The 17,399-nt window shown below is 34.2% G+C and overlaps 1 protein-coding gene across 1 annotated transcript in view; it reads left to right on the top strand.

Annotated features, from left to right (window-relative positions):
• Positions 1 to 957: 957 nt before the first annotated feature.
• LOC149794379 (IgGFc-binding protein-like) overlaps positions 958 to 17,399 on the top strand; it is a 79,150-nt gene continuing 62,708 nt past the window's right edge. Inside the window, exons 1-10 of the mRNA XM_089968564.1 lie at positions 958 to 1,027; positions 2,384 to 2,404; positions 3,442 to 3,678; positions 4,163 to 4,180; positions 5,796 to 5,915; positions 6,253 to 6,494; positions 8,970 to 9,283; positions 12,295 to 12,587; positions 13,260 to 13,462; positions 16,330 to 16,528. Of these exons, the coding sequence (XP_089824690.1) occupies positions 958 to 1,027; positions 2,384 to 2,404; positions 3,442 to 3,678; positions 4,163 to 4,180; positions 5,796 to 5,915; positions 6,253 to 6,494; positions 8,970 to 9,283; positions 12,295 to 12,587; positions 13,260 to 13,462; positions 16,330 to 16,528 (1,717 nt within the window). The remainder of the gene's footprint in view (positions 1,028 to 2,383; positions 2,405 to 3,441; positions 3,679 to 4,162; positions 4,181 to 5,795; positions 5,916 to 6,252; positions 6,495 to 8,969; positions 9,284 to 12,294; positions 12,588 to 13,259; positions 13,463 to 16,329; positions 16,529 to 17,399) is intronic.

The raw sequence follows: 17,399 nt of genomic DNA, 5'->3' as shown, positions 1-17,399 counted from the left end.
AATCGATTCAGAATTTCGAGTTGCTAAAAGCTTTCTACAGATTTGGTGTATTTGCCAAATCTGACTTGGCCGTTCAATGAATCGCTAAGCGGTTTAGTGTTATTTTCACAGAAAATTAAAGTTTCGCAGACATATAGAGACGGGTTTCATTCAATGCCTCTATTAAAACGACTGTGAACTGGAATTTAAGTAGAATAATCTGAATTTTGGTTTAAGATGAACCAGCCACAAAGAGGACTGGGTTCCTTTTTTACAGCAGACCCAGGATACTTGGGTTGTAGTTATAAAGACTTGGCATCTGAATAGGTATAAATAAGTATTACACTTAGTTCGCTGTTTATTCTCCCTTATTTTTATAGTTACAGGGAAGATACAAACATGCCTAAAACAGTCTTTGTGACAAGGGTCATTAACTGTTTATATATATATATATATATATATATATATATATATATATATATATATATATATATATATATATATATATATATATATATATATGTGTGTGTGTGTGTGTGTGTGTGTGTAGATGTGAAAGTTTTTACACGTTTTTCAATAAGCCAAGATAACCAAGTTTGGCTAATTTAAATTGTTTTGCCGGAGGACCTTCAAAGGCCTTATTTAATTCAACATTTTGTACTGATATGGAAGCAAAAGCTTAATCTGTACATTTAAAGTCAAGAGTGATATGAATTTATAATTATTTACCAGCTACTCTGATGACTGGAAAACGTATTAATCTGTTAAACAATAAAACAAACACAGAATTGTTTAACATGAAATTAGATCCGGATATAATTTATGCTCCATTTCTGCTGCGTAGGTGTTTTATTAAAAATAATTTGAGGTGAAATATTGATGGGGGGGGGGGGCGGTAAAATGATATCAAAATGTTTTCGATTATCGGCCTGGTATAAATAATCGGGAGATTGCATAATAGTACTGCACTCCTGCAAAATGCAGCGTCTACTAGCACTAGCAGCGCTGCTGCTGTACCTAGTTGCTCCAAGCGAATGTCTTGTTATAGGTAAGACTACACCATCATCATTTCTTCTCTGTCACCAACGTCAAAGCTTTCAGTGATTTCCTGTTATTTATCTGCTTTTTACTAATCTTTATCATTACTATCAATGTCTGATTAACTGAACTCGTTGCATGTAACTTTTCCCATTTTTTGCATCTCATTTTACTTGTTTGTCACCATTATCATTAGCATATTGTTTTATTTTTTCTCATCGGCGTCATCTTTATAATTGAAAGTAGATTTATTGTTGTCGGTGTGTGATTGTTTGTCCTCTTCTTCTTCCTTTTCCGTGTTTTTAAACACCTTTTTGCACATCTTCATCATCATCATCATTATCAACAACATCATCATCGTCGATACCGAGTACTCATAGTTGTCTTAGGAAAGTGGTTTTCCGGTTCAATTATTTTATTTGTGTTTCCTGTTTCCATGACGTTTCCTGCAAATTATTATTTGGTATAAGGTATTATTATTAAGGTATAAATGTATAATGTAGAAATAGTTTACAAAATTTAGCCATGACAACGAAGTGATCGAATAATTTTACAAGGAGTTTTGTCGCCGAATATCTTTAAGAAATATTGAAAAAGTATAACAGGAAAGAAGACACAACGTTAAAACTGCGTTAAGGTTACGAGACAAAAGAGAAAGAAAAGCAATCGAATCGTGTCTTGCTTAGAAGACGTTTATATAGAAATTAAGTAAGCTGGCATACCTAAAATACAGAAACATTACACCTCTGTATCACCATGAACACGCAGGTGAGACAAAAGAAGCCACATTAACGGAAGACATTCTAGCTGTCTTTGATCTTATTCTAGTAAGAAAACTTCCATCCAAGTTGAAATTAATTGCAGTCCTAGCTCCATTGCTGTACGTATAACAGAACTAAACTGAAGGATAAGAGAGCCAGTTAGTAGCAGGCGTGACTCCAGAATAACACCATTAATATTGTTTGTCAAAAGTGGCGAAAGACGTGAATGTGGATACAAACGGATTCAAGAGTGAAGAAATACAATAGTTTCATGACAGCAAATAAAGTGAATATATTTGTAACACTCATTCCAATGATTTTTTTATGAAAATGAATGAAGATTATGCAATATATATATATATATATATATATATATATATATATATATACAGAAATTATATACGTAGTTCATAAATAGTTACATGAATGTGTTTATAGAGATTACAAGTGAAAATGGAATTAATTCGTTCAAGCATTTTGTTACATGACGTCAACATTGTGATTACTTCCTTGCCGTTTAAACAACAGAAGACGCTGAAAAGGTAACTACTTTTTGTAAAACTTTGTTTACAAACAGCTAATTATTGGTCTTCTTTCAATTTCAGAACTCACAAACATGGAATGTGGTAAGTATGAATGAATAACTTCTGGTAGACAATGCTCAGGTATAAATTCCCACTGTATTATAAATTAGACCTTATTCATGTAACTGAAGTGCCAGAAGTGTAGTCTTTGTAAAACCTCCTATTACTACAGATTATCATAGTGATCCTATGCATATAAAAACGAATATGTCGTCCATGGTGAATGATATGATGGTGTGTGATGTGAATTTGGCATCACCTATTAAAATTAATACGCTTACAATATCTGCCAATGTGTGTGTGTGTCTGTGTGTGTGTGTGTGTGTGTGTGTGTTCTTTAAAATTAGAGGAAAGACCTGAGCTTATTCCGGTTAATAAACGTATAACTAAATAAGCGCAAGCAAAGCCGGTCAGAATTTCATGCTAGTCATAAAAGTGTGACTTTTGGAAGAAACCTGTTTTCTGTTTGCATTTAATGTCTTACCTTGTTACCTTAATTTCACTGATGAAAGGTGAGACGGTAAATCTTCAAATAATTCTTTATACATCTAATTCCGATTATCATCAAGTATTCTTTACATAATTTGAGTGTGCCAACATCGTTTGCATTTGTTGCCGAATAAATAGTCCTTTTGTATCTTGGATGTCTTAACCTGAAAAGAAGGTAAATGAAAGTCATCTAGCCGATTGATTTACAACTGATTGACTCGCAAACTAAAACACAGAAGCGAACAAACATGGAATTGAATGATGAAATCCAATCAAAATATGACTTTGGAACCGTCAACCATGAATGAAACAGCAGGTGAATGAATGCAAAATACTGATTTACAAATGGAAGTGAAAATACTCCAAAACTATATATGAACTAAAAAATTGGTTCAATGTAGGGATAATGGTTAAGTTAATAGTTTTAATGACAATAGAAACTGTCAGAAAGGAGTATTTACAATACATTAACATTGCCTATCTTTTCATTGTTCACTGTATTATTTTAATAAAGGTCCACCTTACATAATTATATTATGAAATGTAAGGCATCACAAGTTTTATGCTAATCTAGCATATTGTTTTGGCAGTTGACTGTGACAAGAAGTGCAGGTCTGTTGACTGTCCGGGTTGGTTTTTCATTCCGGCTCTTCTTTTCAACCAACAAGAGTGTAAAGTCACTGATGCGAGAGAAATTATTAGTATCAGCGTCGAAAAGCAGAAATTTCTATCTAACTGTATCAAGGATAAAAATTATGGTATAAGAGGGCAGTCCATCTGGGTTAACAGGGAATGTTCAGCCCAATTCAAAGTTTGCTACCAGACCGGTACATCTCTCTCTCTCTCTCTCTCTCTCTCTCTCTCAAACATACGTAAAATTGATTGCTTGAATGCACAGACCACTTTCTGATGAATATAATCCTGACGATTTTTTTCTTCAGATACCAGTAAGACTGCTTAGTGTCACGTGGGATTTAAGAACATTGCAACAAATAAGTCTGCGCTCATAAATTAATTACAATTTTTATTGAAACCTTGAAAGAAATGCATAGCATTTAGAGGGGAACATATCGGTTATGTTAGTTATACCAGCACACATTATTCAGTTCACTTTATAATCCTAGAGAAAGATAAATTACCTACATTGCACAATGCAGAGCGAATTGGCTATGGTTCTATGTTAACGCGAATTCTAATAGTGTGTTAGCACACTTACATCCCAAAATACATAATTTCGTTGGCTTTGACAAAGGATGAGACAAGAATTTCAAAATATACCTTTCTTATTTCATTTTATCATTATTTTTTCAGGGGACAACACAAATAAACGTAAGTTGACATTTGCCTCGATTTTACATATATCTGCCATAAAATTCAGATATGTTTCCTTGGTCAGGTATGCATGCCTAACAGGTACGATAAATCATGGTCTGATTACTTTGTCAAAATGGTGTGAATTAGACATAACTTATCAATGCACCGAATTAGTATCTTACAACCCTCACACAGCTAACCACTTGAAAGAAACGTCTATTCAAGAACATATTTTTTACAATATTAAAAAAAGTCCTGGCGTTTTTATTCTTTAAACTTTTCCAAGTGATTGAAACAAAGCCCCTTAGTATTTTCCGACTTTTTAGTTTAAATTATTTCATTGCAATAGCACTTGCGAAGTGAAAAATATTACTATTATTTCCAAATTAAGACTCCGCTTGGTTACAAAAATACATTTAAAATGTTTTTATCAAAATGCAAGGAAATTTTAACAATAATTTTGTTTTTGATGCATCCGTTATAGAGATGAAGTCAGAACTTTAGTTTTAAGTTCACGACGTTATTCCAGCAACGACTGATAATCCTGATATTTCAAGACTCTCAGTACGAAATATGTGAAATAATGGGAACCAGTCTAGAACTTGGTGAAGATAAAATGGAGGATACATAGGTTTAGCTGTCCAGGATCGACTTATAATGAAAATACGATTTAAGTAAAAAGAACCTTTTGAGAGCTTATCCCAGCTGTAACTGACAAAACTAGAGACAACGTTTTATTGATGGAAAATCAGTCGTTTTGCAAACTTGAGTTGGAAAACTCATTGCTGTAATAGCCACATGGTACACACACACATACACACACACGCGCGCGCGCGCGCATACACACACATACACATAGATACATAGATAGATAGATAGATAGATAGATAGATATGGCTGCCTGTTCGTCTTTATGCAAAGGTTATCAGATTCCATTGTATGTATCACTCTAACTTTTGTTTGTGAACGTGTTGTCCAAGCACTATTGTTTCTTGATAACGCAATAAATTAGGCTTAAATAACAAGATATTTTTAAAGAAAATAATGGAAAATGAAAGGCAAATATGGATATACTTCACTTTTAAAACATTTTATGGTTCAGGAATGACAGGAGAATGATCAATATTATACTCAAATTTAGTAAAAGCAATAATACAACTGAGTCAAAATATGTCGCATTTTTTTCATATGCCTATGTCAACGAATTTTTCCATATGCTTTTTATCATAAAATTTAGTCCATCTCACTAGGTATATTTTAACCGAACCATAAATAGATTCGATAGAATTTGGTTTCAGAGCAATGTCAGTTTTTCTATTATACCTATGTAAATATTTTTCTTTTTAAATATCACACAAAGAAAAACTGATATGACAGGATAAAGTACATTTTAACTGTACGTTTTTTTATTATGAATTAGGTCTCTCTTTTTCAAATCCTATTTGCCAGATCATATGTTGCCTAGGTGGTACCTGCGACATATGAAGCAGTATTACATTAAAATTTCTTTAAATGAAAATAATCAGTTATTTTTTATGCATCGTCATAAAATGACAGTATTAGGTGGCAACACTTTTCAAGGGACAACTCAGCATCTGAAATTACTTTAAAATTAAATGTATAATTTTAGGTCAGTGTGGGATATACAAAAATGGTTGTCACGAACTTGCATCATGTCAGCGTAAAGGTGACACAGAGTATTGCGCATGCAAAGCTGGTTACTATGGCAATGGCGTTGATTTCTGTGGAGGTAAATATCCATGACAACAGGAAGTATTAGCTGCGATAAATTAAAAAGTAGAAATACTACTTTGTCATTATTCTTTGGATAGTAAAGTCTTTTAACTCAGCATATAGAGTAATGTTTTATGGTTTTGACTGACATTTTATATTACTTAGATACACATTCGCATTCATGTATTTTCCGACAAAAACGATAATTAATTTTATTTTCCTAAATATGTAAAAATGGCTTGGTAAGACAATTAACTGAACTACAAGAAAAGAAGCGAAATAAAAATTGAATAAGACTGAATAAAATAACAACCATAAAAGTCATTCTAAGAAATACCCTTATATTTTTCTAGCTGCATGCACGTGCACAGGATCAGGAGACCCCCACTACAAGACATTTGACGGAAGCATGATCCATTTTCAGGGCATTTGCAAGTACGTTCTGTCAGAACTGACCATCGGGTCACCTTGTGATTATCGAGTTCTCGTGCAAAACGAACATCGGTACGGAAACACAAGGGTTTCGTTCACCAAGCGAGTGGACGTGGTAATACGTAACACAACAATCTCCATGAGAAAAGACAGGGTGCTTTTTGTAAGTATAAACTTTGGTGATTAGTATAGTGTTCATACTTTGTAGCACTTGCCTCTCTTCATTATTTTAATAAGTGATCGCCTCCATAGGACTCAGACAAGGTTATCGGAGAAGAATTTGTCGAATTATAAGATCTTATATAAAGACTGGAACACTATTTCATAGAAATAAAAAGTCACATTCTAAATTGGAAATAGTGAAGCCTTAGTTAATATATATTTCCTCCGCCGCTTTAAAACGCAGGTTTAGACACGTTAGAGAACACATCCATGGATTGTATATTTTGCAGAATAAGCACAATTGGCAATTATTCTATACATATCTGCTTTCAAAATAGCATGCTTCAGATGAACGATCTTGATCAACAAGAGGTCAAAGTGGCCCCGAGAGTGCTCACCTCTCCGACAAATGCATCATAGCTAATTAAAGAGTAATCGTTCAAGGAACCTGAGTTAATAGAATGCTTTCGTTTAACATTTTCTCCATGGCGTTTGACTGCATATGCTTTGAAAACAATAATTGCAAGGTAATCTAGTTTTGTATCTTCATTCATATTTGATCGCATACCATTATCACCTGTCAACAGTGAAAGGTTCATATGTCAGAAGGCTTTGTTTCTAAGTTGCTAAAACTTTGTTCTGCGCTTCTTTATTTATTTAAGATAATGTTAGGTGAATGTGTTTCTACCTTTAGCAAGGCAAACCATTTTTGATGGCGAAATGGTATCACCTGTAAGCATTGGAAAGGCATTGATGCTATGACTCTTTCTGTCAAATAATATCAAATTGTTTTAAGTGGTTACTTAGAAGAGGCAATTAAAGTTTTATTTAGTTGCTGTAACTCAGTTGTAGTTATAAACATAAAATTTGAAAGCACCTTATGCTCAAATGTCTTCAGAACACTTTTGTCATCTTACGACGAGCGGTTTGTTTAATTAGGAGTCATTTAAAGGAATTTCATTTATAGACAAATGCAGGTAAATTTGATGGTGAATCGACTTTGTTAGCATAAAATTGAAACATCTTTATTCGCACATACTGCCTATTAAATGTATTCAAAGTCGTCCTAGCAGCTTCTGAGAGAAAGTCGATTAACATGTTTTAAGTTATGGTTGTCATATTGGATGAATTACTAGCGTCATCTGTAAAACTTTAAAGTGCTTTCTTTCTGTGGGCTGCTTGCTAAGGTTTGTCAGATTATGTTACGCCATTTATCAAAAAGTTGTTTAAAGGTGGTTTTGTTTATTTTTAATAACTGTGGCCATACTTGATAGCCGGTCTGCATCGTTTTTACAAAAGTTAAATCCGCTACTCCAGTATGCATTCTTTTTAATTGCATAAAATTCTCAAGAACTGTTTTGTGTAAGCTTTCTTCTATTGTTAGTAACCGCGATTATATCTGATGACACATTAGCATCCGCGTTTACGTTTTGAAAGCATTCTTTCTGCTTTCGGTAGTGTTTAACCAACTTCCTGGGAGGGATGTATTGCTGGAAGCATTTAAAAGTGACTTTTTTATATTCTTGAAAACAATATTGATATTATGCATGTGAACTGCAATGTTCTTTATGCCAATGTGCTTTCCTTTACATGTTATTGAATTATGTTCAGTGTTGATGTTTGTTTGTTTGTTTCTCTTTTAATCAGAAGTATTCAAGTGTTTTTTTTACATACTTTTGTAAAGACTTCAATATTTGAATGTAGATCTGCATTATTTGTATGAATGTGAATGTTCCTTTGGCCTGAATACTTTCTGTCAAATGTGAATTTTAATTGTATTCAGAGGTTTTGGAGAAAATGCCTTTTAAAGCATCGTTCACAAATATGTTTAGAATTGGCAGCAATATTTGATGGCGTATCATATCATTCAAAAAGTCATGAAAGGCCTTTATGCAAGAAGAATTGGTCTATCAATTTGTCAGATGGTGAGAATTGTAATTGTTGACGTACTTCACATGGACGATTCACGAAGCACAAGAATCGATGCACAAATGGCCATACCAAAAGCTGACTTAGCAATTCGGCCATGCGAGGTAACACTCGGATCTCTAATACAACGAGTGCAACATATTATATGTTCGGAAGAAGAAACATCATTTTATTATCTATGCACATTTTACTTTTTTTCTAGAAGTCGATTAAGATTACTGGAAATGGTATTTTATTCGATCCCTATACTCATATAATTTCAATGGTAAATGAAATTTGTAGATAGTAACGCTTTCCCTCGTTTTAGAGATATATGCGTCATGACGATAATTATAACATTTTTCTGAGATCATCAAAGCTTTATTTCAAGCACTCAATAATTACCGAGCCATAGATTTGTTTTCCCCAAGGGACAGTGGAGAAAACCCCTGTGCACCCAGTGGTTTCAACAACCAAAATCACGATATAAACAGATATGTTAAACGTTTGATTTCCTATAACTGTCTTTTATGATGAGAAGATAAAGTGCCGTTGTTATTCTGTACAGGTTAATAGAGAAAGAAAGTATACTCCCTTTGAGGCCGATGACTTAACGTTCAGCATCTTCATGCGTGGTTCTGGAGACATTGTCGTGCAGACGTCGTGTAAAGTTATTGTCATTTACGATGGCTATGAGCGTGTGTCTGTGACGGTACCTGTGGTGTATGGAAGAAATATAACAGGGCTGTGTGGGAACTGTAATGGCAACAGAAGTGACGATTTTCTGACGAGGGAGAGACTGGATGTGTCTAAAGAGCAGGACCGCTACGCTCGTATCGGAAATAGCTTTTCTGTTCCGGACCCAGAAACACCGCCAGAAATGTGAGTCTTCATTCGATTCTGCATATATATATATATATATATATATATATATATATATATATATATATATATATATATATATATATAATCATCAAATTAAAATGGTGTAATAGATACTCGTAATATAATCCAGTGAAGGTATTCAGTATAAGCCGGATGAAAGAAAAAATCTCGTAAATGACGTCACTTAAAACATTTATTATAAAATACGCGTCATGGAAGTAAAATCACTTCTTGTCCCTTTTAATCCAAGAATAATTTCAATTATATGTATTCTTTTTGCGACCCTGCCATGGCATTCTTTACTCCACGACTATATCCTGTAATGTTATGAAGTTTCATAGTAGATGATTTATTCCACTGCAACTTTATGACAAGATAATCTAATTTGCATAAAGATGCTAACATTGTCACGTGTATCACTTTAACTGCCGGAACTACATTATGGAAAGTAATGTTCTGCATGTTCTAAGAGATGAATCTACTTACTTTATCCATGGGGGTCCCGAGTGGCCGAGTGGTCTAAAGCGCTCTCCGTTACGGATCACTGCCATCTCACCACTGTCTGTGTGAGTTCGAGTCTTGTATTCGGCCAATGTGGGTATCTGAGAAAGCTTGCCAGTAGCTTCTCGTGGGTCGGTGGTTCTTTCTGGGGTTTTCCCGGGTTCTTCCTCCACTATTAATACTGGCCGCCATGTATAGCCTATCGTGTGCTGAAAAATGGCGTTAAACCCTACAACAACAACAATTTTATCCATGTTCCTTTATGTATGCGTTGTAGCATGCCCCAAATAGATCACAAAGTCCAACAAGGACGTTTTATTATTTTATGTATGTATGTATGTATGTATGTATGTATGTACGTACGTACGCACGCACGCACGCACGCACGTACGTATGTATAATAATAATAATCTTCAACCTTGATAACTCATTAGGTCATGAAAGCCCGTTCTGCCACGTGGTCCTCAATTCTAGTAATATGTTAAATTATAAAATTTGAAGAAAAACGGCACTTACTCTCAAGTATTGTCGCACACGTGCCCACATAGATTTCAAATGAATTAACATGTATAATTATAGTGGTCAACATATACATATATGAAGAATATACTATACAGTTATGCACATTTCAGCATGACAGAAATATAAGTACATACAGGGAATAAATCACGCACAATCACGCACATATTATTTCGCGACACAATAATACAATTCTGTTGGGAGGCTTTAGCATATGTCATTCCAGCTGGTCAAAAAATAATTTCTTTACTGAGGATTTAAACGGAGCAAGGAAATATGAATTACGTATCCTCGGTTCTAAGGAATTCCAAAAGGTAGGCGTTGATACAGTCGAAGATTCGTTGAAAGTGTTAGTTTTCGACCTCTGAATCTGGAGATCGTTCTTAGTTGTTGATCGACGATTACACTGAATATTTGATGACCTGAGTTTATTAGGTTAGAGATATAATGTAGGGAAAATTCTTTAAAAACTTGTATGTCATAATTCCATTAAAATAAATAAGACGTTTTGTATAGGTAGGCATTGTAGACGTGAAAACAAAATAATCGGGGGAGTCGTAATAGGAAGTCAGAATTATTTTGGCGGTCCATTTTCTGTAGTTTTTTAATTCTGGATGGATTATTAGATGTATTTCCCAAAATGGTGTATATATATATATATATATATATATATATATATATATATATATATATATATATATATATATATATATATATATATATTCCGGAAAATAAAGTTCAAATGATTGAGGAGGTAGGAATTTCGACAGTAATATTAAGAAAGCTAATCTTTGACGATCGTTGCATATATGTGTTCGATATGTGTATTCCTAATGAGACTGTGATCAATGTAGATACCACGAGTGTTTGTTTTAACGCTAGACACGTGATCAATGTAGATACCACGAGTGTTTGTTTTAACGCCAGACACGTGATCAATGTAGATACCACGAATGTTTGTTTTAACGCTAGACACGTGATCAATGTTGATACCAAGAGTGTTTGTTTTAACGCTAGACACGTCTAAGTTATTTTGAGTTGGAAGTAAGTCCATGCTTGGTGATACGTATTGCATTATTCCGATTGTTTTGCATTTAGTTTTTGAGGTATTAACATGCATTTTGTTTTGTTGTAACTAACTGATAATTTGTTATAGTCGATTTGAAGTTTATTTTCAATGGCGTCTAGAGAGTTACCAGATGAATGCTCTGTAGAGTCGTCAGCGAAAAGATCTTTATGAAAGTGCGTTGGATACAAAAGCTAAGTCATTAACATATGATAGATGAGTAAAAGACCCTAATATAGATACTTGAGAACACCACTTTAAATATGACTTGATGTATACTGACCCGTGCAAACAACATGGAGTCTGTTAGTGAGATGCGACATGAAGCAAGCAAGCGAATTTGAAAGAAACTTGCAGGCTGAGAATTTGTTTTAATAAGCAATAAATGGTCAACCTGATCGAATGCTTTCACTAAAGTAAATGAAGCTTGCGCCAGTACGTTCGCCTGGTGCGATCGCTCGTAGCCACTGGTCAATAAGTTTCGTCAGTGCAGTTTGACATGAATGTTTCTGTCTGAAACCTGATTGTGTGAGTTGTGGAGGAGGTGGTGCTTGTTTCGATATCCGAAAAGATACTTGCTGTTATGTTATTATGTAGCGTTTATGGTAATAAAGTGGCTCTGTAGTGTCGACATAATATACAGTTAAGATGCACGAACATTTAGAAATATAACGCTTTTTAAATAAATGTATAATTAAGTGCTAGAGGATTAAATATAAAACGTACAGGTGCTAAAATTCCGTGATATTTATATAAAATAACTGATAGAGGTAACACTCGTAAAGTCCTTATAACGTAATTAAAATTGGCGTATAAACCGCGTTACCGAAAGGCCTCTAAATTGCCCTTCATTACATATAATTTGTCTTTACAGCGGACTCAGAACACAATAATTATGTAGTTTGGTGTATGTATTTCACAGCTGTGCAATGGAAGACGTTAAAATTACATGTTCACCTGAGTTCAAAGAACTAGCTGCTTCCAAAGACTACTGCGGCTTGCTTCGTAATATCACTGGACCTTTTGGGGGCTTCATCAAAAACGAGCCCGCAATTTCTGAGAAGATATGGGAATCGTGTTTGTATGATGTCTGCTCGTTTGAGGACAATTTGGCTGAAGCCACAAAGACTGCATGTAGTGCTCTTGAGAACTTTGCCAAGACGATACAGGAAAATGGACAAGGCAAAATTATATGGAGGACAGCAGCACGATGTCGTGAGTATCCAATATATCTATAATTCGTCTGTGTAAATGATGATGGTGATGACGATGATGATGATGATGCGATTATAACGTTACTACTGATTATTAGGATCATTATTAGGCTAATTTTGCATTTGACAATTCGTCTAACGAGAGAGTTGCTTTTATTTGCTGATTTAATAGTAGTATGGTGTGCATATTTGGCGATAACATTTTAACTTTATGTCATTTATTTCCATATTGGGAATAAAGTTGTGAATTCTGTGTAGATCGCAATTTCATTTTAGAGGTTTCTTGAAATTGAAGGGATTGGTTTCGCTGAGATATTTTAAACTTCGATAAATTAAGCATGGAATACCAAATTTAAATATTAATGGAATTAGCATGGAATATAATGTTATGTCTTGTTAGTAAGACGTATAAGTATATTAGGGATTGTGTAAATATCAATAGCTCTTCAAACGTTGTTTTATACGTGCCATAGCGACCATCAATCCGTTCCTTATTAACCAGAACACACTTTAGTGATTGTAGTAACAGTAATAGTAGCAGTAGTGGTGGTAGGGGTAGTAGTAGATGTAGTAGTTGTAGAAATGAATATTAACATTAGCAACATAACACAGTTGTACTTATATGTACCGGTTGCATTACAAATAAATTCAAATTGTCTCTTGAAACTAAAAGCTCTGACATGTGGCGAAAACATGGAGTACAGTCTGAACGTTGGAGTCCTTCCTACATGCTTTAACGGAGTGCAGTCGGAACTTTATGATGTGTTACAAGTAGATGGCTGCACATGCAAACAAGGCTTCGTCCAGAGTGGCGATAAATGTGTCAGAAAGGAAGAGTGTGGCTGCAAAACAACAGTTGGCAATCAGTATTTACCTGTGAGTATAAACTTTTTGGTGACTGTTTCGATTTCCATAACATAATATTATATCGTGTTAGCTATTTGTTATATCCATATAACGTTTTATCGCGCAACCGCACAGGTCCTTGAAAGCCGAGTTGTGGCAGCTGAACTAAACTGTTTTAAAATGGATTGGTAAAAGTCGCATTATTGCTAGTGGGTACAGACTCAGGATCGCCAGTTGCAGGAAACATTTCTTTAGAGTAACCAATTAACACACTCGGTTATTAGCACCTACATGGCAAAAGGAATCTATGTACTGTTAACATTGTAACATATGTACAGTTAACATTGTAATCTATGTACTGTTAACATTGTAACCTATATGCTGTTAACATTGTAACGTATGTACTGTTAACATTGTAGCCTATGTACTGTTACATTTTAACCTATGTACTGTTAACATTGTAACCTATGTACTGTCAACATTGTAACATATGTACTGTTAACATTGTAATACATGTACTGTTAACATTGTAACCTATATACTGTTAACATTGTAACATATGTACTGTTAACATTGTGGCCTATGTACTGTTACATTTTAACCTATGTACTGTTAACATTGTAACCTATGTACTGTTAACATTGTAACATATGCTGTGGAGTGTCCGTATTTTATTGTTGTTTCTTTTTTTATGAAACAAACCTCGTGAAAGTCATCATTACAACGTGGCCCGTGTGTGTGTGTGTGTGTGTGTGTGTGTGTATTTATTCATTCCTTGCCACCGTGAAATAATATGTATATGCTCTTATAAAATTCAAGCCCGAACGCTAACAGTATCTTCACAGATCTGACTTCGTATTATGCACTGAAAGATCAAAGTCCAAGATATTTGCTATCCTTATGATTGTGGATATTATAGACTCTTGTCTCCTCCGGTGTCATTAAATGTCACTTGTCTTCTTTCGTGTCATCATATTTCTCAAAGTTTCCATCTCAAATTGAAAGTTTTGCATTTTATGATATATTTGATAATGATATATTAAAAATTGTCACTTTGAGAAGGCTTATCACCACATTAGTATTGTCAATGTGTGAAATTCACCTTTGTAGCTACTTTCTTTCCCATCAAGAAAAGATGTCGCTTTTGGAACTACTTTCTTTCCCGTTAAGAAAAGACATTTTCCTTTATATAAGATCTATTTTCCACATTTATTTCATTCGTTTATTTAAGTATATATCTCTCTCAAACATCATAGATAAGATGTGTCTACACTGAATTTTAAAAAAATATTGTGAAGCAGCGACGACGGTAAGTGAAAAAAAGAAACTCCAAAGTGGATCTAAATTATTACTTGATTCAAAATAATTAGTCACCTAAGTCATCTGATAATGGAAACAGAGAAAAACTAAACTTATCGTGACCTGTTTCACTGTAATATTTAGTGCCAAATAGTTACAAAAATAATTCATAAGCAAATAATCTAACACGTACTGTTTTAAAATGTTGGTTGGCGACTCAGATTCATTCTCCTAATGTTGGCTGTTATCATCCGCTCCAAATAATAATCGTAACCGAATTCCTGTTTGTAAAAATATACATTTTAACTTCATTTTGAACTAAAATGAAAAGGATAAGTTTTAATATGTATTATTATCATGTCAAACCCGCACGTCTGTAGGAATTCAATTTCAGAGTCCTTTCACGTATAGTATATCAATCAAAGGTACATGTTCTTAGATGTTTTAGCTTTTGCTAGCGGAAGGAACAATTCTCGGTCACCTGCAAGCGTGGTAATTATGTGAATGTGTCAGACATTCATTGTTAGTACCACAAAGACATTTTCCTGCAACTTGTCAAAAATCAGGGTAAGTCTTTTATTCCAGATTCCTAAAACAAATCAGTTACTTGCTAACTTATTGTGTTAACATTATTTAATTGGCCATGCCACCGAGTTTACCTGTTGGCGATTGTTAGAGTGTTTTATTTTTAAAAAATACATTTATGTTTGTGCATATCTTAGAGCAGAAACAATTCAAAATTTGCACCTTTGTATTTGCCAGCTCCTCGCGTTAACACCAACAACACCGTCATTTCAGAAAAAACTTTGCCACCACAAATAAAACCTACGAGCATAAGATTTCACAATGTAATGGTCAGGTCCTTCTTGCACTTCAGCACTCAAGACTGTAACAAAACATAGCATGTGATAGGCTTGCAAGCAAATTTATCTTCATAAATTACGGCAGTTTTGCTTCGACAATAAACATTGATAATAAATCAGATGTTGTTATTCAGGGTCATGGTCGTATGACGTAATACAACGGATCTTAATGAGAGACTCGGAACAGGATAGTTTTGAAAGGAATGAGATCGAAATGAGAAGAAAGCAAAAGCAGTAATTCTAACCTGTAAAAAATATTTCCTCAATCTAAATAATTGCCACCCACACTTTTATGTCGGGATTCTGTAGAGCTAGTTCGTCCTTGCTAGACAGAAGGCATCAGTTGACTTAGTTCCACATCGACTATAAAATAAGTGAATCGCCGACACTCGGTTATCGAAAATAAAAAATTTCTTGCTCCGTGCGAAGTGTTTCATAAATCAGAACTTTTTGCGATTGGAAATCATTTATTCTTGTTAATGAAATCGACTTATTTAACGACAGAAGGAGGAAAGCTGGGTATTTATCAAAATATTTTTCTTTAATATGTGAGTGATTAGATACAATTTACGCTTCTACAAATAGTCTGCCTTAAATATTAAATCTTAGAGAGCAGTTACTTTTGATGCAGCTTGTTATATTCTGACTTCTCATTGTTTAGTATGGCAAAATATAACACAAATCGTTTAACTGTATGTTCTTCAGGTTAATTAAATCAGGTACATTTGTTCTTAGGTCGGAGAAACGTTTGTTACGGAGGATTGTCGGTTTATGAACCAATGCCAGTACAAGAATGGAAAGAGTGAAATCGTCACTGTAGAAAACCGACCAGCATGCCACCACCTTGCACAGTGCAGACTCAACGATACTACTGGGCAATATTCGTGTCAGTGTCAAAAGGGGACTGTTGGAGACGGTATCATAAGTTGCATATGTAAGTATTCTATCTCTCTACATCCATTTTTTTAGAAAGGAAACAGCTAGTCGCGAAACATACCGTTACATTTCATTCAGGACAAAATATTGCTATCCTTCTGCCTAGATATGGTTCTGTTCATATTTTCTCTTTACAAATATATATTTAAACGTTCCAGTCTGTGTTTCTTGTAGTATTTATGTGCACTACTTTAGTACAAGTCACACGGTTCATGCAAGCGTATTTACCGATATAATTTTTTTTTATTAAATTTTTTTTATTTTTTAACTTTAACCCTATTATAGTTATAACAAAGTTTATTCAATAGTGATTTTTATTGATATGCACATTAATTGTCATAACAGAATTTCCAAACGAAAATTATCGACCGCTATGGACTTTGGCAATGGCAGGTCGACATTACACTGGGTCATGAAAGTTGATATTGGATTAAACTATTACTTCTGCAGGGGGAATCAAGTTACGATTGCGTGAGCAAGACGTCAAGCGCATCTTCCTTCATCTCCTGTATGTTCATCTATGAATGAGATAGAGGCGTAACATTCAATAGATTTTATTATTTGCTTGTACATATGACATTTCTTCAAAACGATAATTTGCATGATGTAAAATTTAACTAAAATAAATCTGAATTGACAGTCATGTTTCAAGTCTTTTAAGTGTATGAAAGCACATATTTGTGAGGGAAAAATACGTATCATGTACGAATTGAAATAAAATATATGGCATGACATACAGAAGATATATACGAAATTATATAATTGCCTCCAATTTATTGAATTTGTGTGCCGTTTTTGTTCCTGGCGGTGTATTCCCAGACTTTGTTTATAAATGACGAAATTGTCGCGTCTCTGTTTATGTTTGTAGT

The sequence above is a fragment of the Sinohyriopsis cumingii genome, chromosome 8 (assembly GCF_028554795.1).
Source record: "Sinohyriopsis cumingii isolate HCF-2022 chromosome 8, ASM2855479v2, whole genome shotgun sequence".
Lineage (NCBI taxonomy): Eukaryota > Metazoa > Mollusca > Bivalvia > Unionida > Unionidae > Sinohyriopsis > Sinohyriopsis cumingii.
This window is presented reverse-complemented; position numbering and strand designations above follow the sequence as displayed.